Raw genomic sequence first — 18,868 nt, 5'->3', positions numbered from 1 at the left:
CCCCCCCTCCCCACACACACACACACATCCTTTGGACGAATCTCCACTTGGTGATCAGCCCCCAGCGGATCCTAAAATCCATCTTAGCCATTGTCAAATAGTTTTCCACGTTGACCATGTTCCTTGCTCCCTTTTTCGCGTGGCATACCGTCCCACATGGCAAAAAATCTTCAATATGAAAACTTTAAACGAATTGAGGCGCTGGCCACATGGCTTTTCGTCTTCTAGAAGGTCTGGCTGCATGCCCCTAGAAGCACCAGGATTCCGTTCCTGATTCGACATGTAGCCAACTGCCAGCCAACTAGGAAAGGTAGTCTATGTTCCAATTTGTTGCAGGGTTAACTCTAATGGTCATTGCACATTCCTCCTACCGACAGCGCGTGAAATGGAGGTGTTCATCTCGATTCGGTGTAGCTCATCTACCGATTCAGCTCGCAGATCTCTGGACAAGGGCCTTTTCTCTCCAGTTTAAAGGCAACCGGAATTCTCGAGTTCTCGGAAATGTGTACTCATCCCTCTCTATCTATCTCTCACTCTCTATCTCTATCTCCATCTCCATTCAAGACTGTGGACACCATCATAGATTGTGGATTATAAGATCTCTTCTCCAAACCCCAGACCGTAACGACCTCCACTTGAAGTCTTTTCGTGTGGAGTTGGCTAGACCAGTTCCTCTTGCCTCCCCATCGGTACTATGACTTCATCAAGTCGTTCCACTGGGAAGAGACTGCCCATTAGCTGTCAAGCATGCCGTACAAGGAAAATCCGCTGCTCCCGAGACGGCCGTCCGTGCCAGACATGTGTCCGAAGAGGGTTAGGAGCGGAAGACTGTGTCTACTTGGGCCAGCCTCGGCTATCCTCTGAGAATACAGTGACGGCGGACGCGACTTTGCAAAAGGAGCTCCTGGCGCGCATCCGCAATCTTGAAGATACGCTGCACAAGCAGGCCGCCAGTTCATATATGAGTGATTCCCTTTCACCACAAATGTCGCCTAGTGTGGCCGGGAGCTTCTCGGAACCGGACAGTTCTATCGGCATCAGCCAACCTGACGTCAGAAGCCCGTTCTTGGGCAACTTTGGCACCCTTCAGACATTTTCTTCGGGATATGTCCGTTATCTTCCGCTGGCATCTCAGTGGGGTTCGGTGACTGGAAGTGCAGTGCATGACGTCGATGCCGACATCCCAGAGGAAGGCGATGATTTACAGATTCCCTTTGCCAGGAACAACATTTCCAGAGAGGAATTACTGGCAGTGCTTCCTCCGGGCCGATATTGCGACGCACTAAAAGATGTCTACTTCCGAGTATTCTCTCCAGTAGGTCCCGCCCTATCCCATCTCCCGTCCGGACTTATCTGTTAGCGAGGTTCTAACTAATTCGAATCAGATGTTCCATATTCTGCATGATTTGACGTTCGAAGCTGAGTATCAGCGATTCTGTCACGACCCAAGCAGTGTAAGCACGGCATGGATTGCCCTCTTGTTTATTATTTTGGGGATTGCAGTCACCGCCCTTGATGACGATGATCCACTGCTATCCGACCTGGGCCGTGAAAAAACAGTCAGCCGCAACATCAAAGTCCTATCATCGCGCTATCGCTCGGCAGCGCTGCGATGCTTGGCAGCTGATGGCGTGTTTTCTCGCCACTCCATCAACTCTCTCCAGTGCCTCGTCCTCGTTAACTACGCAAGGATCCACCGTGGACTACCTACGTGGACCTTGTTGGGCTTTACGCATCATGTAGCAATCTCAATGGGGTGCCATGTTGACCCGGAACGATTTGGCCTGGGGCCCATCGAGCGCGAGGAGCGTAGGCGTGCCTGGACGGGTCTCATGATCCTCTATATTAACCAGAACAACACATTTGGCGGTCCGGATCAGAGATTACATTCTCAGGATGTCAAGTTCCCTTTGGAGATCAATGACGTGGACTTGCTCACAGGAGGGGCATCAGAGCCCACAATGCATCCTACTCAAACAACCTACCTCTTGCTAGAGTACCAGCTATCCAAGATCTCTTCGATGATCTGCGAAACCCTCTTCACATTTGCCCCAAGATTGAGCATCTCACAGATCGAGACTGAGATCCTAGCGATCCACGAAACCTGCGACAAGCGGTATCAACTCGACGCCAGCGGCGAAACACTTCCAACTCACCATCTGGCCAACTTGAACACCTTGTATGGCCACCTCCACCAGCTCTTCCTTCTTGCCCTCCGGCCCAATCTATGCCGCTACTTGCAAGGCGAGGCTACGCCTGAGACATGCTCTGCCAGAGCTAAGTGCGCCGCATCTGCCAAGGCAACCCTGGCAATCTACCAGTCCCTACACGATCTACCCCAGTATTCCACATACAAATGGTACAACAGTGGACTCGGGAGTTTTCACGCTTTCCACGCAGTCGTTGTTCTCTGCGCTATTCTCATGCACCCGGACAACCAATTCGAATTCACCGAGACCCACGATCTCCTCTGGCGATCATTGGATGCCTTCGCGGCACTGTCGAATCGCAGTAATTTCTGCAGTAAAGCCGTGCCTGTCATCCGCCAGCTTTTGTAAGTAAACCCACTCATACAACCCCCTCCCGAAATCCCAACTTCAGACAGTATCAAACTAACAAAAGATATCCAGGGACTTCGTCAGTGCCCGAAACCAGCAACAACAAACCTTAATACCAATGGACAACACCGTGCCGACCTCGGCTGCGCCATCCTTCATTCAACCCTACCCCACTCCACCGTTGGACTACATACCGGAGCCACTCTTTGCTCAACTCCGTCCCCAGAACTGGGTGAGTCCGTCATCGGTCCAATGGGATGGATGGAACTTCCTCGCGCAGGACCAGCGCCTCCGTCAGTCAGGACTGGGATAAATTGACGGCTAGAGCCGCATTATCAGTACTCGGTCTCATGGTTCGCTACAAGACCATGCTATTTCCGGCTAGAGAAGACAGCTTCCAGCTCTGGCCGTGAAATATCCGCCGTTCGATCTAGAATCGACTCGGTTTAGCTTGCAGAAAGAAAGCTAAGGCGAGGTGGCGGGAGCCCGTCGGAGTTGATCCGATGTCAGGACCCTCCTCGTATACGAGTCAAGCGTGATATCATGCACTCACGCATGTTTTGCTTGTGGGGAGGAGTCAGTCACTTGGGGGTGACTGCAATCAGATTCTCTGGCGCGGGCGTTACTCCGCATCCAGAATCCCGGACCTTCAATGGTCTACACACTTTATAATTGGCTATATTATGTCGAGGCAATGATCTGGATCATTCCCTCAACGCTCTTTTAACACAATTTCCTTGTCTTCTGTATGGAAACGTCACACGATATGTCTCTATTTTCTTCTGTCATATAGAATATATCATTGAAACATGATTATGTCAAACTATCCTAAGTAACTAGTTACTAACGTATTGTATTGAAAGATGTCGTCAAGCAACTTCCACCCGTTCAGATGTAGGCTTTCCAGCGTCATCCCCATCATCCCCATCCTTACTATTCTCCCCAGGTGCAACAACCTTATCACCAAACGAGGCAGCAATTTCCTCGAGCGTCTTCTGCTTGGTCTCCCTGTAAATTTCTCATCAGTAAAGATCTCAGAGCAACGTATGATAATGAAAAGCGAACAAAAAAAAACGTACGGAAAGTAAAAATAAGCCACAACTAGGAAGAAAGCCGAACAAGCCACGAAAACATAATAATAATTCTCCCCGATATTAGCAAACGCACTTGGTCCAGCTTCGGTGACTGCAAAAATTTTCGATCGGAATCAGCATATATACTCAATATCCATGAACAGAAGTAGATAAACGAACTTGCAACATTGACGATAAAGTGCGATGCAGCTGCTAGACCCATTACTTTGCTTCTGAGGGAGATAGGGAGGACTTCGGCGCCGTAGAGCCAGGTTGTGCTGTTTAGCATTCCGTCTGTGGGATCATTCCATTATGATTAGCTTTTCTTTCTTTTTGTTTCGGGTGTCGGTTAATCCTATATGGTGGTTTTCGCTTACAATAGGCTACGACGAAGAGATAGATGCCTAGGACGGCGAAACCCTTTCCAACTTGGTTGTCTGTATTCTGGAACTCTCGTTGCATGACTGCGGCGTATATTTCGATGACTATAATTCCTGCTAGACCTGAGAGGAGCATCCTATTTTGGATTGATTTCGTCAGTGGAGTGCTAAAATACTGGATGGGGGGAGAGTGGTAAATCTTACTTTCGACGGCCCCATTGGTCAGTGAGGTATTTCGTCGTCAGGCAGTTAACAAGGAAGGCTATGGTACCGTAGACTGCGGCTAGAGCGAGGATGGTGTGAGAGTCTATGCCTAGTGATTTGTATAGAATTGCTAGTTTGATGTCAGTAAAGGTATGCTTGGAAGTTGAAGGTGTCTTACTCTGATAGTACTGGTTGCAAATGTAGTTTAGTATCATCCGGGTAAATAATGGTTTGGCAATGAACATACCTGGATCACGTTCACACCGGTAAGACTTGTCATAGTCTGGACTGCGATTGATCTAGATATACTCCGTTAGATGCAAAGTATTTTACCAGAGTGCGAGAAAGAGAGAGAGAGAGAGAGAGAGAGAGAAGAGGAAGGGGAGAGGGGGGAGAAAAAGAACCTACACTAGCACACGGTGTCTAAAGAGTTTGAATATCTCCTTGTACGATGTGATCTCCCGCTCCATCTCGTATTCGATCTGCACAGCCATAATCTCGAACTCACGATGCATTTCATCAGGACGCAAGTCCCTCCGAATTCGTTTGAACTCATCGCGTGCTTGCTCAACCTTCCCACTTCGAATCAAGTGACGCGGCGAGTTAGGCATGAAGGTGATCAACCCGAGGAACATAATGATACCCCATGGAATCTGAATTCCCAGTGGAAGTCGCCATTGGACTGGCCCATACGGTGCAAAGCTGCAGGCGTATCCAACCCAGTTGGAAGCCATAGTACCGAGGGAAATCCCGCATCCCGAGATACCACCAATGAGACCGCGATAACGGGGGTCAGAAATCTCGCTCAAGTAAATGGGTACGGTTGCAACCAATCCCCTATACAGCATCTATCATTACAATCCAAACCTTTAAAGTATAAGAGCACTTACCCCACAGCATACCCGGCCAATACACGGCCTGCAAGGAACATCCCAATATTGACCGAAGCAGTCTGGATAGTAGTTCCGATTGTGACAATGACACACATCAGCTCCATGAAACGTAGGCGACCAACTTTATCGGCGATAGCTGTCTGCGTAAGAGCACCGAGTGCTTCGCCAGCAATATAGACAGCAACCACCTGCCTAGTTTAGATTACCAGTCTCTTAGCGAGCGTTTGGGGATCAACTTACAGCCCCAGTAAGTCCATCGGAAGGATTCTTCATATAATCAATCCAGCTCTGGTGGGCGATTGCTAGTCACGGTATGAGTTCGCTGCTGGCAACTAACAAGTCTTTGCTTGCACTTACTTGTGGTCGCAATTCCAGTATCAAAGCCCTATTGGCACATCAAAATTAATCCAGCCATATGGTTTGACGAGGTTTATAAGCTTACGAAGAGGAAAGTGCCGATTGCGGCGAAAAACGCAACACCAAGGGTGTACCAGATAGCCATCGTATCTTGCGAAGTAATAGACTGGAGAAAACAGTAGTTATCTCACAGTACTTGGAGTACATCCTCCAGTTTATAAGCACCATAGCCAACCGAGGTGCATATCCATGGACTAGTAGCTCGGAGCATAGCCGATCCAAGTGTCATGTCGTGGGGGTGCTAGAAGATTACTGGAGAGAATACGGGGAGGAGGATGACGATCCGGGGGAAAAGGTCCCGCGAAGGGGGAGAAGAGCGGGGGAGAGCTCAAGAAGGCAATTCCGAGTGATTCCAGCTGCAGATATTCCTACAAGTAACTTAAAGACTTCAGTCGGAGCTAAGGTAAAGTTTTTTTTGGTTTTTTTTTTTTTTTTGTTTTTGTTTTTGGCTGAGTACTTCGTAGGATGTCAACACACTAGACAATATGAACTCCCAAGATAAGATTCTAAAGTGTGAAAACTTATGTAGAGCAGTTGATTGCCAGTAACTACGGCCATATATCTAAGCCTACGTTACTGCTGTGTTGAGAACATATATGCTGATATCATTTGCACTCCTCCACCGTTGAGAAATAGTCGCTTCGGAAATACCATCCCAAACTCAAGCAGGTGAGTAAATATTGGTGGAGCCAAAGCCATGACAGACCATCACGTTTCCAAAATCTGAACTACAAACACTGTTAAGTGGCTCACGACTACAGTATTGTTTTAAGTAGTCAACTAAGTTTATATCTTAAAATGTACTACAAGGTAAGCACTATGGATATATAATAAGAATACGACCAATAACTTTTTCTTTTCTATTATTATGATTATTGATTTCGATTAAGATCAGCGGCTGGGTGGATAGAGTATACTTTAGCATAAGTAATCAGTCTTTTCCTAGGAACAAGCCTAGTCTGCTCAATGTATGTTTTCAGCGCTCCTTGTGGGACAGCGTTGCGTAAAAGACCAAGTTTTCTTGAGATGAGAAAGAAGGCTTGGCATAGGGCATGCCTGGTGGATAGAAGTTGACTCGGCTGACGTCTCGCTGCCATTGATAACGCGGATTGGTGGCTTGGCTTGATAGTCCTGTGGGTGGAGACTTTATGAGATACTGCAACACACTGCCGTTCCACAAGATCGAAAGAACAATACGACCGCCGCAGCATCAACACTTGCAATACGAAAGACTGAAAGTCATACGAAGACCTAGCAGGCACGGCGTAAAGCTCGATGGCTTACACGGACACGGCCAAGGAGGCTATTTTGCGACATTCTACTCGTCATAACGGGGATTAATTCATGAAGAGACTCATCAACTAGGAGTCATATATTCTTTTTTTCTGAATATCAAGTCCTATTCATTTTCCCATTGCCCAATGTCATGTGCCCCGCCGCGGGAGTAGCGGCCTGTGCAATGCAGGAAACCCAGAGCCGAACAAGGAAATCGCAAATTTAGAAAACAAGAGCAGCACCCTTGGTCTTCTTGTCACCACTGTAGAAGTCGTTAGCATTATATGTTGGTTGTCGACAGGCTGGATGTTTCAGTCAAGACGTACCCAAGCTCGAAGTGCTTGCAACGCTTCAGAGAGAGCTGCTTCTTCTGCTTGCAAGCAGTGCACTCAAGACGCAAGACGATCTTCTTGGTAGTCTTGGCCTTCTTGTGGAAGACGGGCTTGGTCTGACCACCATAACCGCTCTGCTTCCGGTCGTAACGACGCTTACCCTGGGCGTACAGGGAGGCCTATAGATATCCATCCGCATCAGCATTTGTCGTGTTGGCAGGAACCGGAGCGTTCGGGTATGTTCACCTTGCCAGCCTTGTACTGGGTGACCTTGTGCTGGGTGTGCTTCTTGCACTCCTTGCCCTTGCAGTAGGTCCGGCGGGTTTTCGGAACGTTGACCTGGTTGGGGAAAAGAATATCAGCGCTTGCCGTTCGAATGAATTTTGGTAAAGCTGCATCAGGATTTCTGGATTCCGGTCATCGGAGAAATGTAGTTCGACATCTGGTCGCCATAGCGGACATCAAAGGGGGAAGGCTGAGGGCAAGGATGTTGAGAACTTTGTATCGCGCTTGTCGTTATCTCGAGTGCCGTCGAAAAAGATTATGATCTCCTTGACATAACCGCACGAAATCCGGTTTGTGTGGGCACCATTCGCGCTTCAAACCAGGACACATGGTCGCCTCATTTTCCGGTCAACCCACACCGTCCGGGCTACCCCCTTATTGACTTGGGAAATATTGTCGTCTTTCTCGATCGTAGGCGTTTCGTCAAGTCCGGTATCTCTTAGCCCGTCCAGTGAGAAGAGTCGTCCTCCGCAAGCATCACCAAAATGTCGACCACATATCTCCAATGTCCAGAATCTCCAAATTATAGCAGCAAGCAAAAAGAACAATAATATTAGGCTCTTACCATTTTGACTGACTTGGCCGGGGCGAATTCGGTGGTCGTTGATAGTCTCTTGTCGGGGAGGGATCAAGTCGGCTGCCCGTCTGATGGGTTGTGGGATTTCGTTTCGCTTAGGCCCTATTGCACCTATTACGGAAGTGCGGTCTAACCGTTTCTGGTGACGCCAAGACCTTATACCTTCTTTTTACTTTTGGTGCCTCAGGCACCAATTAGCCCACACCCAATCAGTGTCGTCATTTGCTTGATCTTCTATCTTTAATCTATGTAATGTGTAGACAATCATGGGAACCCTTTCCCTGTGACAACATTCTCTCCTCCACCGTAATATGACCTGCCTTTACAAAGCTCTAGCCCTTTGCCTTGTCCAACAATCCACTCTCCTTTCGCAGGCATGGCCCCATTCTCCTGCGGCCAATAATTCTGCCGCAGTTTTTCATTAATCTGTTCGATCCTCTCAACCAGCGCAGCGACTCGCTCCTGATCTACAGCTGGGACTCCATCTGGCCCTGAGCTTTCTACCACAAATCCATCATGTGTAAAAAACCGCGCAATGGTAACATGTGCCGAGGGAACAATGTACCTCGGTTTCATCAGTAAACCGGTTGCAGTCAAGCGATCAAAAAGATCATGTCGCAAATGGTGATAGGTATACTTATCCCCTTCACCGCAGTATGTCTGGTTTCCAACGGCAATATCCTCCCCAGCCGCAGGAACGAAGCTCAAGGCCATGGCAGTTGCATCATAGCTGAGAATAGGCTTAACCAACCGCGTCCGATGATGGAAAGTGTAATCCACCAAGTCTGGTATCGTGCCACTCTCTTGTAAATGGGTGAGAAACGCCTCGATATCCGCTTCTGTCCGTCCACTAGCCATTTCCATCACGGTAATGTGCAGGAAATCCGATGGTGTCACCCAGATGGCTAGGCATTTGATATCAATTATATGAGCATGACTAGATGGAAGATCATGAGTCATAATGAAAACGAACCTGGTGCAGCATCTTGAATATCCGCCTGGATCTCAGCCACCAGTTCTCGGATATTTGGTGGCGGTCGGGCATAAAGGGTGAAATTGTTTCGAGGATCAACAAAGGAGGGTTCGCTATCTCTTTGTGTGTTGGTTGCGTGTTCGTGCAACTTGCGGAGAATTTCATCTGTCTGCCAGCCCGAGAAATCAGGGCTTAGAAGTTTGTCCTTGGATTGCGCATTCCTATTCGTACGGTGATCTTCATAGCAGTCTTGGACTTTACTCTGTTATGTTCGACTTTTGATTAGGCTTTTGGGGTTTTTATTTGATACTGGGGTAAAATAAACAGAAGTACCGGATCGTGTTGACAGTCCGTAAGAATCTGTTCGAAAGGATTGGTTATCTCTGGTTTGCTGGAAGTAATTTCAGTCATCTTTAATCATAAGCACGGTGGTGGTGTATCTGCCTTTGGAAGTAGTATTGGTGGTGAGGATGTGCAGTTGAAACTCGCTGAGATTTACGAAAAGGAGGCTTTAACGCTGTCGGTATATATCTCAGTGCTCGGCGTTCATAAGTAGGGCTATATAAGTTCGCACACAACCAGGCCAACCATATAACCTGAAAATACGAATATAATACGATGTAAGACCTATGTACTATACTACCTAACTTCTTACAGAGGGGTGATGAAATAAAAGATGAGCCATACGATCTGTGTACTTACGGAGTACCTTCCAGTCCTTTAAGCTCCACGGAATGTATTCGATTTTATTGTCCGCCCCACCAAAGGCCCCGCGCCACGGCGCAGCTTTCCGTCACCGTCTCCAGTCAACCACCGTAGTTGAGCCTCACTGCTATTTCTCCCTCCCTCACTCTTCCCTGGGATTTGATACCCTGCCCGTCTAGATTCCGGTTTTTAGCTTAAGCATTTCCCTAAGTCTCGGATTACACACAATTTTCGACGATGTTGATCAAGTGAGTCATGTGTGCCATAGTGCCTAGCCCCGTCCTTGCATTCTGGAGATCCGACGAGACAGTCGTCTCGGTGAAAGTGAGACCATAGGCTGATCGTCGAGCGTTGCTGTAGAGTTCGCACCCTTACCGGCAAAGAGATTGAGCTGGACATCGAGCCTGATTACAAGGTATTGTCTTACCTCTAGTTACGGTTGCTTTCTGATCGCGTCATACCCGTTGATTTGCGCAAGGCTGAACGATAAGTCATTTTCGTTTGAACCATGGTCACTAAGTTCACACAGGTATCCCGGATAAAGGAGCGTGTTGAGGAGAAGGAGGGTATCCCGCCTGTTCAGCAACGATTGATCTTTGGTGGAAAACAGATGTACGTGGACTCCGGAGCGAAGCCTGTCATACTTGAGACGTGAAGTCGAGCTAATACGTTTGTTGCGGTGATAGGGCCGATGATAAAACTGCGTCAGAATACAATCTCGAAGGTGGTGCGACACTACACCTCGTTCTCGCTCTCCGTGGTGGATCTCTGACCTTGTAAACACCTACCTTGAGTCCTGAATATCGTACTCCATCGGGAGTGCGAATGGGGCGCAATACTTGAATTAGCTGGGTGGTTCTCTGCAGTTGATACCTGAAGCCGCGCCGAATATTGTGACATGAACACAGCCCATGTATGTTTTCGTTACTATACACTTGAGATGGAAGCGGGCTGTTTAGTGCTGGCTGCAAGCGAATGGTGATGCAATATCAGGAATGCTTCCTGAATCCGCATAGCTTGTCTGTGCCACATGCATGTCGCCCCCGACTCAGAATGACTCTTAATGTGCTACACCAACGCAGTAATGATAAGCTTCACGAAAGAATTTTCAAAACACAACTTCGCCAAAGAGGATAGAGCAGAAGATATAGCCGTAATAAAAAAGATGCCTGTCAAAATTCAGAAGAAGACTGTAAACTGGATATACCTTGAGGACTGAAGTTGAGCAAAAATGCACATACTTTGCATTTGGCATCACAATCATAGACATCGTAAAGACCATGCGGTTCAAATGCAAATACACCATGAGGTGTTATTTGACACAACTCCATTCGATAATGCCAAAGGGGGTTGTTGGGTATACAGAGCCAGGAAAAAGAAAGGGAGGAGAAGATGAACCCAGATCAACATGCGAACGCCCTGCGCTAATACCGACAAAAAGACAAACCACACACCAATTCCTTAAACAGCTAAACCTACAGAGCTATGGTTATGAACTAGGATCTGGATGACACCAGGAATGTGGAGAACATGAAAGCTTCGAATCCGATATGATGTTAGTTAACTTTTCTCTTTTTGGGTTGCATGAAGACATTTGGAGGAGGTCGTTTTCGAATCATTGCAGGACGAGGAGCTTGTGCTGGGGAACCCCTGGGCTCTTCGGAAGTAGTACTGAGCTCCATTTTAGCAGATCGGTGTCTTTCAGTTGTGTGCGAGCGTGCCAGTGAGCTAACTTCTACAGATGAAACATTGCGACTATTTGCGGTGGGTGTCTGGGTATTCCTTGACCTTGAGCTCGCAGCAGGAGGCAATTGCGACGAGGCAGAGGAACTGGGGGTATTAGAACCCGGTCGTTGGCCAGAGGCAATAGCTCGTAGCCTTGCTTCCCTATCCCGTAAGGATGTAGATACCATAGGACTCTGACTTCTCCGTTCGGGTATACTCTGAAAGTTAGACCGCCCGGGTGCTCTCAATGCAGGAGGGTTAGTCCGCCGAGGGATGGCGGGTTCTGGCGGCCGTCTGTGCTCCTCAACCAAGGAACGAGGGGCTTGTCTGACTTGTGTGGCTCTATTATTCAAGTGTTTTGTGGGCACGGCCAGGGCATTATTCCGTTTCGGAGCAGTGAATATACTGCTTTTCTTCTTGGGTGGAGGCGGCGGTCGCTCCAAGGACCAGAGAGCTGATCCTAGTGGGTCTGACGAGCCGAAAGTATTCTTTGTAGATGTAAACATAGGTTTGATCCCGCCCATTTTTCGGTCATACGAAGCATACCGTTGCTTCGCCGTCGGTCTTTCTCGGGGGAGGCGAATATCACGTCGGTCAGGGACAAAGTTAACACTGTTTTTGGCACGCTCTGAACTGATCCCGTCCAGGGCCAGCTTCAGTTTCTCGGCATCTTCATCCACTTCCCTCTGCACACGTTCTCGAAGATCGCAATATACGTCATACCAACAATCGGATTGTTCCTGTATATCATATTCGTCCCATCTAGGTATATCTCGCTTTATAAACTCGAGCCAGAGCTCTTTATCTTCGTCTATAATATGAGGGGATTGCAGTTCTAGAGTTCTCTGTCAAAGCGGCAGTGGTCAGGCAATGGGCTGGTCAACTGGTCTTAAAACGACTCACGAGTTTCTCAGGACTTTCGATCTTCAAGAGAAAAGGGCGCGCAAGGATATACGGAACATTTCCAATATCATTTAAATCTGAGGTAGTCATGAGGTTAGTATGAGGATTCCAAGTATAAGATTGGTGAAATATGCGCACATTTCACGTTCTTAACAGCAGTCGCTGTACATAGCTGAAGGAGCGAAGGCGGCGGCATTATCGAGTATCACGGAGACCAAGAAGCAGCCAAGAAGGTAGCATGGGTAGATTGCGATATATCGAGTTCGTAAATGTAAGTGAGAGGAGGTTCTAGAAATATGAGTGACATGCCCAGGGTAGCCCGAATGGTGCATTAACCCAATTCAACTATTACAGGGGGAGGTTGTGTTGGATAGTAGTAGACTCGTTGACAGTACAATGAATGGCCCCAGTGCGGATGACGCTTATCACATGATTTGATTGGCCGAAAGCACTTCGGTCTACGTGGATGACCTTATCCGTTTCCCTGTACAAACTGGAATCATGACCTCCTGCACAAAACAGCATTGATTGAAATAATACTTGATTTCTTGTACTAACATACATTACCCATTACCCTAGAAACATAACGACCTTCCGATATTGACCTAAGAAAGACAGTGGGTATTACTGAAAAGGAAAAGAGAAACAAAGAGAAAAAGCAAGGACTGCAAAACATCGATAAAAGGGAATGGTAAATCGAAAAGATGGTTGAGTTACTTGTGGAATAATCATTATATCTGCCCTTGGTCATATGCCAGAGGAGTCGCGTATAAAGCTTCAGTTTCCCGGTGGATATTCTCTTACTTTCGTTTGTTGACTTCACCATTCACAGGCATCTGGCCCAACCAGGATGGTGGGCTGATGCCGGTCTGGTCGTGGATGGTGGCGAGAAGAGGCGGAAGGCCTTGCATGATATTTCGGACGGGGGCCATTGCATCTCCAGAGCCCTCTCCTTTTTCTTGAAGTCAGCTTTTCACCACATTTTACACGTTGATAATAGCGCTTAGGAGTGATACTCACCGGTGTTCCATGCTGAGATCTTGGGTGATAGTCCCCTGATAGCGTCGCCGTTGGCCTTGGCTAACCTCTCATATGTACCGTTCTCCATCATTCTGAACTGTAGGAAGGCTTGAGGTCCTCCGAGGATGTCAATAAGGGCACCGTATGCCTTAGACATCTCCAGAATTCCTTCAGCTTCGCGCTTTTGCTGATAGAGGGCAGCGTCGGCCTCTTTGCTTTGACGATAATCTAAGCATAGTTAGCGCAGGGATTCTACACCTCTAAGAGGTTGGCGAACTTACAGGCTGCATCTGCATCCATCTTTTGTTTATACAACCGCGCATCAGCTGCTTTCTGCTCCGTATAGTAAGCGGCATCTGCATTCTCCTGTGCAGACTCGCGCGCAACCTTGCTTTTAGTGACCTCGCTGGCTCTAAGACGTTCCAGTTCGGTTTCGGCACGCTTGGACTCCACTTGTTTCTGCAGCTCTGCATCTTTCATCTCTGTTTGGCGCTTGGTTGTAATCTTGCTGATTTGAACACTGGCATCGAGCTCAGTCTGACGATTCATGAGCTCGGAATCCGCCTTGGCTTTTTCGGCTCTCCGTTTCGTCTCCAGTACAGCAGTATCGGCATCGATTTTGGAGATTTCCTGCTTCATTTTGCCCTTTTTCTCTGCCTCTCCAATCTCACCTTTCATCCGTGCCTCAGCAACATCGATCTTTGCTTGGTTAAGAGCTCCTTCGTGCGCTTTTTGGCTTAGGATGCTAAAGTATTCGCTGCCGGGAGTGTCCTGGAGCTCTTTGACATTGGCGTTGTAACTATGCATGTGTTAGTGGAAGGAACACTCATTCGACTGTGGTGGCTTACATTCGCAGGCCAAATTGCTGAAGTTCTTTTTGCACGTTCTCAATTACTATACAACAGCGTCAGCTGGGCTGGGCTAGCCAAGTTGAACCGTAGCTACGGACCTTTGTTTTTGAAAATCTGCCTTTCCTTGAAGACTTCCTCCATGGACATGCTGGAAACGATGACTCGAGTTTCACCTTCGATAATGCCTTTCACAATTTTCTGGACATTAGTTTTGTCGTCAGAGTTCTCTGCAAGGAGCCGAGCGTAATCTTTGAGTGCCTCCATTTCATTGTCGGCTCCGATAGTGAACACTGCCGGCAATGAAAATTGAAGCTTTTCCATAGTCATGGCCTGAAGATTGAGCGCCAAATCAAAGGGCGCCACAGAGATCCTCTCACACTACTCATGAGGAAAGAAACTGCCGTCAGCTTTGAACTCCAAGCAAATTACTGGTTGGTTCTTGGCAAGGGAAAACATACTCGCTGGAAGGGGAGTACTATAGCTTTCTTGCAAATGCGAATATCGTCTATCCCGGCTCCAGTGAGCACGAGATATTCGTTTGGCTTTGCAATCGCATACCTGTGCGACACCTAGTTAGCCTAAACACTTGAAGAAAAATGTTTATAACGGGCAATATGATACCACATTTTCAACGTGTTGTTACACTGAAGTCTTTAATTTCTGTCTAAAAAAACTGGACAGTATCCAAGATGTCTAAGTCGTCATAAGCCGCAGCCTGGACGTTACTTATATAGCGTAGATTAGAGAGCCTCAAGGCTAGCATTACAAGATAATTACAGGTACACCCCACGATGACGCCTGACGATTTGCCCTGCGTTCCATGAATCTTCGGCACATGTTCCGGACAAAGTATTGTTATACGCAGAAATCCCGGGGCAACCCCTTATAGTGAGGAGGCGATGCTGTTGGTGCCATGCAACACGAACGCCCGACGGGGCACACACAGCCTTGCATACATGAGCTAAAAAACTAGTAGTCCATTGGTACGTCTCATACTACTAGACTAGTAGAGCCCGCATCAATCCATGACAAGGCTGGGCGATCCATCGGCTTCCGGTGGGTAAGCTGCGAGTTACCTAGGATGCTGTGCTTCCGTTACGGGATAACCACGTTCGTGCTAAGTGACTCAGGGATATGACCACAAATGAGGAATGTACCATTTTAAGTCGGGAAAAGTAGGGTAGAAAAATGACATATGAACGAATCTATGATTCCTCTCATTCTTAGATAGGTAACCGCAGGTCTGCGAGCCTTGGAAAGAACCTACTCCGTATGTCGTGAATAATTCATGGCATGTTGTCTGATAGATGAATGGTGTCACGTGTAAGAGCCCTCGGCCCCACCAAGCAAACAATGCAAAATTATTTTGGATAGCATCATAATTGCGGAGGGGTAAGAAGAGCACGGCGAACTTCTTCAGTGCTTGTTAACATCTCCTAAAGAAGAGGCTTCTACTGAGCTATTATTGAATTTACAAGATAGCAAATATTTTAAGGTATCTACGCTCTGCATGGTTTCCTCACAAGCAACCACAAACCCCTGTCGAAGCCAAAAGATCTGCCGCGGAGTACATGGCAGCTCGCTTTTTGTTGTTCAGGATACCTGGTTTAACTATAATTATGCCCCTACGACGTGACTTCAATATGGAATCCCTTCAGCATCATCAGCTCTGGATAACCCATTATTCTATACTCATTGATACATACCGACTTCCCGTGAGTTAATCGCTAACTAGGTCCTTTAGAAACAAAAGCACCATGGCGCCACGCTCGCAACTGGAGATCGCTACTTCGTCTGTCTTGCGTCTGGTGAAGGAAGAAGCATCCTACCACCGCGAATTGCAAGAACAGACAGAGCGCATTAAGAAACTAGAGAGTCAACAGGGCGGTGATGACGAGAACAAAGAGTATATGTTGAGACAGGAGGTATCTGCATCCACGAACAGCTCTTACGAATATTTTTTCTAATCCTATTGAAGCATCTTGCACTTGAAGAAACTAAGAAGGTCCTCCCAAGCTTAAAGCAGAAGCTTGAAGAGTCGATAGCGAAGGTTCAGGGTCTCCTGGTCAGTTTTGACAATTGCGCCTCACATGATTTGGATTCCTCTGGCTAACACTCCGTGGCAGACCGAGGAGGGCAACAAAGGGCCCGAGAGTAACGTCGAGCAAATCAATGCTGCCAAGGATGCTATATCAAAGGCCAGGACAGCTGAGCGAGAGATCGCTTGAGGACCATCAGCTGAGGACGTCAATTGGACATCAGTGCAAAATATGCTACCATGCTAATGATACAACCACCTAATATCACAAATGAAAAGATATATTATAAATCATGAATATTACAATAATCTAACGCCATAATCTAACGCCATCCAAGCATAACTCCTTACCTCATGAAGGATATATCAATAGCATGACATCAAGAGATATGTATGTTACTTACGTGATATCCATTCTGTCAGGCACCTCTTCTCCCTCCTCCAAGTCATCAGGGTTCTCCGCATTCTCATCTCCAGTCACTTCACCTTCATCCACCATAGTAGCATCCTGTTCTGACGATTGTCTCTTATCATCTTCAGCCATGGTGACTTGCCGTAAGGGGGATGCTGCCCCTGCTGCTGTCAATCTCTCTGCATGTAGGCCAGCAGGTGAACGGCCCGTTTCGTCGGGCCCTTGTTGAGATGGAGTAGCGCTATCGGATTCATGCCGCGGTGTATTGGCTCCACTAGACTTTCCCTTGGAAGGGACGTCGCCGTCATCTCCATCCTCACCCTCTTGCATACCTTCCCTGCGTTCCACCTCCTCCTTTTCATCTCTGATAAGACGCCGGAGCTGCATTCCTTCTTCCACAATACGGCCAAATTGTTCTCGTCGTTCAGCCCAAGTCTTCGCGTAGTCCTTGCTCTCTTTCTCGAGTTCTGTGATCTCCGCCTGTAGCTTCTGTAGGTTTGCCTGTTGGTCTTCCCGCGGCTTTAAGAGACGGTTGCTGGTAATCTTATCGGCCAAATCGTCGTAGCTTTTCCGCAGTGCTAAGAGCCGCTGTGCTTCTTCTAACTGAACCCTCAACTCGGCTGTGTTGTCGCGTACGGCTTGCATAGTGGAGAGAATCCGAAGCTTCTCGGCTGCATATCGTTCGCGCTCCTTCTCATTGCTCGTAAGGAGAAATTGAATGCGCGCGATACTGCTCTCAAATGCAGCAAAGTCCAGTGTTACGTCTTCGCGAAAATGGCGCCATTGTTCAAGCCTCTTCTGTTTCTCTGCCTCTGCTGCGGTGGCATCGTCGTCTGTTCCGTCTGGCGGAGGGGTTGGAGGAAGGGTTGCATTGGAGACAATTAGCGAATCGGGGTTCAAAAGTCGTTTTGATACACGTTTGAAAGGTTTCTCTTCGACGTTCAGCAGGCGCGACTTGTGGAGAGCATCTAGAAGGAGTTAGCGTGAAGTAGAGGAAGCTTGTCCAAGGTCAGTGACAACGCCGACCTTCTTCCGACTGATCTAGTAAGCCGTAAGACGCCATTGTACGAGCAAATCAAAGTGTGATTCTTGCGATTGACGCCGATAGCAGACGGTTGAACAAATCGGTGGTTGCTTCGGTCGCCGAGGAGGTTGGGTGCTTTAGAAAAAGGCTGATGCGAGCGGTCTGGGGATCCGCGCTAGGGCCGTTTCTTTCTTTCTTCACTCTCCCGCCATAAATCTTGCTCGGGGTGCCTTTTATGGTCCAGTACTTTCACCCCCAACTACTACTAACTGTTATCGCTGCCAACAACGCCGAGTGAGCCAACCAACCACGGCCCTTTGGGGTCGAATGCTAGCTATTCATTCAGTGCCCGCTGAGATTTTCTATAATTAGCGATGCCAATTGCCCTCCTATTATCTAGGCTTCGTGTCAGGCTGGATGGAGCCTTCTGAATATGCTTCTCGCGCTTATACGCAGACGACACCCGACCGACTTACGAATTTCGTTTTACGAAGTGTATCGGTTCTGACCAACTGATGATGTTTTACTGATGGAAACGACTTGCAAAATTAATCCGTGCCTGTGCCATCTGCGGCACCTTGCCTTACCGTCATGACGGAGATATACTCGGGGCTCCATATGGGCCAACAGTTCGCCTCGCTGGAAGAGTTCAAAGCATTGGTACGAAGTATATCGGTTAGGCAGCATTGGGAGCTTCGGGTGACAAGAAGCAACAAAAAGAGTGTGGTGATAGGCTGTCGATCGTCGAACAATTGCTTTTTCCGCGTCGTCTGTCGCGCGAATAAGAATGCAACATACATTAGCAGCCTTCAAGACCGCCATAGCTGTCGGAATAATGCGGCCTCCACCAACAAGACACCTGTTCGGTCAGAAGTGTCGCATGTGCGGTTTCTCCTCAATGAAATACCGAAACTCTTCGATATGAGGAACAATGTTAAGGCGCAAGAGGTTGTGGATGCTGTCAAGCGTTACCATGGATATGAGATATCGATACGGCAAGCACAGCGCGCCCTCATTAGATTGCAGCAACAACAGATACGAAACCGGGAAGAACGAGCTGATACTCTCGACTCCAGCGGAGACGACCAGCAAGGCAGTCATCTACCTCCATCTGAAGAACCACCGGAGGGTTCAACTTACAGCAGTCTTTCTGGACCGAGATGGATTCCAGATAATATGCAACATGGCCTCATGGATGCTGAGGGTATTCAGCATGGTGGCAT

General features: G+C 47.9%; 9 protein-coding genes across 9 annotated transcripts; 3 read left to right on the top strand and 6 right to left on the bottom strand.

The window, feature by feature from the left end:
• Positions 1 to 484: 484 nt before the first annotated feature.
• BDV38DRAFT_76045 (Zn(II)2Cys6 transcription factor) lies at positions 485 to 3,146 on the top strand. Its single transcript, XM_032063888.1, has 3 exons — positions 485 to 1,315; positions 1,386 to 2,554; positions 2,631 to 3,146. Exons 1-3 carry the CDS (start codon positions 695 to 697, stop codon positions 2,869 to 2,871), a joined length of 2,031 nt encoding a protein of 676 aa, XP_031914382.1. The 5' UTR covers positions 485 to 694; the 3' UTR covers positions 2,872 to 3,146.
• Positions 3,147 to 3,427: 281 nt separating this feature from the next.
• Positions 3,428 to 5,610, bottom strand: hxt8 (putative MFS monosaccharide transporter (Hxt8); the record flags this gene model as incomplete). Its single annotated transcript, XM_032059762.1, has 12 exons — positions 3,428 to 3,566; positions 3,638 to 3,743; positions 3,812 to 3,925; positions 4,009 to 4,148; positions 4,216 to 4,345; positions 4,394 to 4,403; positions 4,463 to 4,514; positions 4,624 to 5,052; positions 5,106 to 5,296; positions 5,349 to 5,410; positions 5,466 to 5,493; positions 5,551 to 5,610. 12 exons carry the CDS (start codon positions 5,608 to 5,610, stop codon positions 3,428 to 3,430), a joined length of 1,461 nt encoding a protein of 486 aa, XP_031914381.1.
• Positions 5,611 to 6,841: 1,231 nt separating this feature from the next.
• On the bottom strand, positions 6,842 to 8,121 carry BDV38DRAFT_76019 (60S ribosomal protein eL42). The gene is made up of 4 exons (XM_032063887.1): positions 7,983 to 8,121; positions 7,379 to 7,471; positions 7,127 to 7,311; positions 6,842 to 7,062 (listed from the first exon to the last, which is right to left on the bottom strand). The coding sequence occupies exons 1-4, from the start codon at positions 7,983 to 7,985 to the stop codon at positions 7,023 to 7,025; spliced, it is 321 nt and encodes a 106-aa protein (XP_031914380.1). The 5' UTR covers positions 7,986 to 8,121; the 3' UTR covers positions 6,842 to 7,022.
• BDV38DRAFT_245152 (uncharacterized protein) lies at positions 8,079 to 9,498 on the bottom strand. Its single transcript, XM_032054423.1, has 3 exons — positions 9,301 to 9,498; positions 8,968 to 9,229; positions 8,079 to 8,899 (listed from the first exon to the last, which is right to left on the bottom strand). Exons 1-3 carry the CDS (start codon positions 9,376 to 9,378, stop codon positions 8,259 to 8,261), a joined length of 981 nt encoding a protein of 326 aa, XP_031914379.1. The 5' UTR covers positions 9,379 to 9,498; the 3' UTR covers positions 8,079 to 8,258.
• A 682-nt stretch (positions 9,499 to 10,180) lies between these two features.
• Positions 10,181 to 10,452, top strand: BDV38DRAFT_282317 (NEDD8 family protein RUB1; the record flags this gene model as incomplete). The annotated part of the gene is made up of 2 exons (XM_032059761.1): positions 10,181 to 10,284; positions 10,359 to 10,452. 2 exons carry the CDS (start codon positions 10,181 to 10,183, stop codon positions 10,450 to 10,452), a joined length of 198 nt encoding a protein of 65 aa, XP_031914378.1.
• Positions 10,453 to 11,205: 753 nt separating this feature from the next.
• BDV38DRAFT_75868 (elongin A domain-containing protein) lies at positions 11,206 to 12,659 on the bottom strand. Its single transcript, XM_032063886.1, has 3 exons — positions 12,439 to 12,659; positions 12,301 to 12,377; positions 11,206 to 12,242 (listed from the first exon to the last, which is right to left on the bottom strand). Exons 1-3 carry the CDS (start codon positions 12,494 to 12,496, stop codon positions 11,229 to 11,231), a joined length of 1,149 nt encoding a protein of 382 aa, XP_031914377.1. The 5' UTR covers positions 12,497 to 12,659; the 3' UTR covers positions 11,206 to 11,228.
• Positions 12,648 to 15,422, bottom strand: BDV38DRAFT_245142 (flotillin domain protein). Its single transcript, XM_032054422.1, has 7 exons — positions 14,796 to 15,422; positions 14,630 to 14,729; positions 14,270 to 14,549; positions 14,169 to 14,214; positions 13,602 to 14,119; positions 13,321 to 13,548; positions 12,648 to 13,252 (listed from the first exon to the last, which is right to left on the bottom strand). Coding segments are annotated over exons 1-7 (1,326 nt in total). The 5' UTR covers positions 14,798 to 15,422; the 3' UTR covers positions 12,648 to 13,100.
• Positions 15,423 to 16,501, top strand: BDV38DRAFT_245137 (putative tubulin-specific chaperone Rbl2). Its single transcript, XM_032054421.1, has 4 exons — positions 15,423 to 15,666; positions 15,916 to 16,096; positions 16,150 to 16,236; positions 16,298 to 16,501. The coding sequence occupies exons 2-4, from the start codon at positions 15,929 to 15,931 to the stop codon at positions 16,397 to 16,399; spliced, it is 357 nt and encodes a 118-aa protein (XP_031914375.1). The 5' UTR covers positions 15,423 to 15,666; positions 15,916 to 15,928; the 3' UTR covers positions 16,400 to 16,501.
• Positions 16,502 to 16,535: 34 nt separating this feature from the next.
• Positions 16,536 to 17,904, bottom strand: BDV38DRAFT_245135 (uncharacterized protein). The gene is made up of 2 exons (XM_032054420.1): positions 17,648 to 17,904; positions 16,536 to 17,589 (listed from the first exon to the last, which is right to left on the bottom strand). Exons 1-2 carry the CDS (start codon positions 17,682 to 17,684, stop codon positions 16,610 to 16,612), a joined length of 1,017 nt encoding a protein of 338 aa, XP_031914374.1. The 5' UTR covers positions 17,685 to 17,904; the 3' UTR covers positions 16,536 to 16,609.
• Between the last annotated feature and the right edge of the window lie 964 nt (positions 17,905 to 18,868).

Source organism: Aspergillus pseudotamarii (genome assembly GCF_009193445.1).
Source record: "Aspergillus pseudotamarii strain CBS 117625 unplaced genomic scaffold BDV38scaffold_22, whole genome shotgun sequence".
Lineage (NCBI taxonomy): Eukaryota > Fungi > Ascomycota > Eurotiomycetes > Eurotiales > Aspergillaceae > Aspergillus > Aspergillus pseudotamarii.
This window is presented reverse-complemented; position numbering and strand designations above follow the sequence as displayed.

Excerpts from the sequence above, each read along its gene's own strand:
- BDV38DRAFT_76045 (XM_032063888.1), top strand. The coding sequence starts at position 695 with ATGACTTCATCAAGTCGTTCCACTGGGAAGAGACTGCCCATTAGCTGT. Across the intron at positions 1,316-1,385 it reads ACTTCCGAGTATTCTCTCCA|ATGTTCCATATTCTGCATGA; the intron begins GTAGGTCCCGCC and ends AATTCGAATCAG. Across the intron at positions 2,555-2,630 it reads CCTGTCATCCGCCAGCTTTT|GGACTTCGTCAGTGCCCGAA; the intron begins GTAAGTAAACCC and ends AAAGATATCCAG.
- BDV38DRAFT_76019 (XM_032063887.1), bottom strand. Across the intron at positions 7,312-7,378 it reads CCCAGTACAAGGCTGGCAAG|GCCTCCCTGTACGCCCAGGG; the intron begins GTGAACATACCC and ends GGATATCTATAG. Across the intron at positions 7,063-7,126 it reads TGCAAGCACTTCGAGCTTGG|TGGTGACAAGAAGACCAAGG; the intron begins GTACGTCTTGAC and ends CGACTTCTACAG.
- BDV38DRAFT_245152 (XM_032054423.1), bottom strand. The coding sequence starts at position 9,378 with ATGACTGAAATTACTTCCAGCAAACCAGAGATAACCAATCCTTTCGAA. Across the intron at positions 9,230-9,300 it reads CGGACTGTCAACACGATCCG|AGTAAAGTCCAAGACTGCTA; the intron begins GTACTTCTGTTT and ends CGAACATAACAG. Across the intron at positions 8,900-8,967 it reads TATTCAAGATGCTGCACCAG|CCATCTGGGTGACACCATCG; the intron begins GTTCGTTTTCAT and ends TCAAATGCCTAG.
- BDV38DRAFT_75868 (XM_032063886.1), bottom strand. The coding sequence starts at position 12,496 with ATGCCGCCGCCTTCGCTCCTTCAGCTATGTACAGCGACTGCTGTTAAG. Across the intron at positions 12,378-12,438 it reads TGCTGTTAAGAACGTGAAAT|ATTTAAATGATATTGGAAAT; the intron begins GTGCGCATATTT and ends TGACTACCTCAG. Across the intron at positions 12,243-12,300 it reads TCGAAAGTCCTGAGAAACTC|AGAACTCTAGAACTGCAATC; the intron begins GTGAGTCGTTTT and ends CCGCTTTGACAG.
- BDV38DRAFT_245142 (XM_032054422.1), bottom strand. Across the intron at positions 14,215-14,269 it reads GCAGATTTTCAAAAACAAAG|TAATTGAGAACGTGCAAAAA; the intron begins GTCCGTAGCTAC and ends GCTGTTGTATAG. Across the intron at positions 14,120-14,168 it reads CAGCAATTTGGCCTGCGAAT|TTACAACGCCAATGTCAAAG; the intron begins GTAAGCCACCAC and ends ACACATGCATAG.
- BDV38DRAFT_245137 (XM_032054421.1), top strand. The coding sequence starts at position 15,929 with ATGGCGCCACGCTCGCAACTGGAGATCGCTACTTCGTCTGTCTTGCGT. Across the intron at positions 16,097-16,149 it reads AGTATATGTTGAGACAGGAG|CATCTTGCACTTGAAGAAAC; the intron begins GTATCTGCATCC and ends ATCCTATTGAAG. Across the intron at positions 16,237-16,297 it reads CGAAGGTTCAGGGTCTCCTG|ACCGAGGAGGGCAACAAAGG; the intron begins GTCAGTTTTGAC and ends ACTCCGTGGCAG.
- BDV38DRAFT_245135 (XM_032054420.1), bottom strand. The coding sequence starts at position 17,684 with ATGGCGTCTTACGGCTTACTAGATCAGTCGGAAGAAG. Across the intron at positions 17,590-17,647 it reads ACTAGATCAGTCGGAAGAAG|ATGCTCTCCACAAGTCGCGC; the intron begins GTCGGCGTTGTC and ends AACTCCTTCTAG.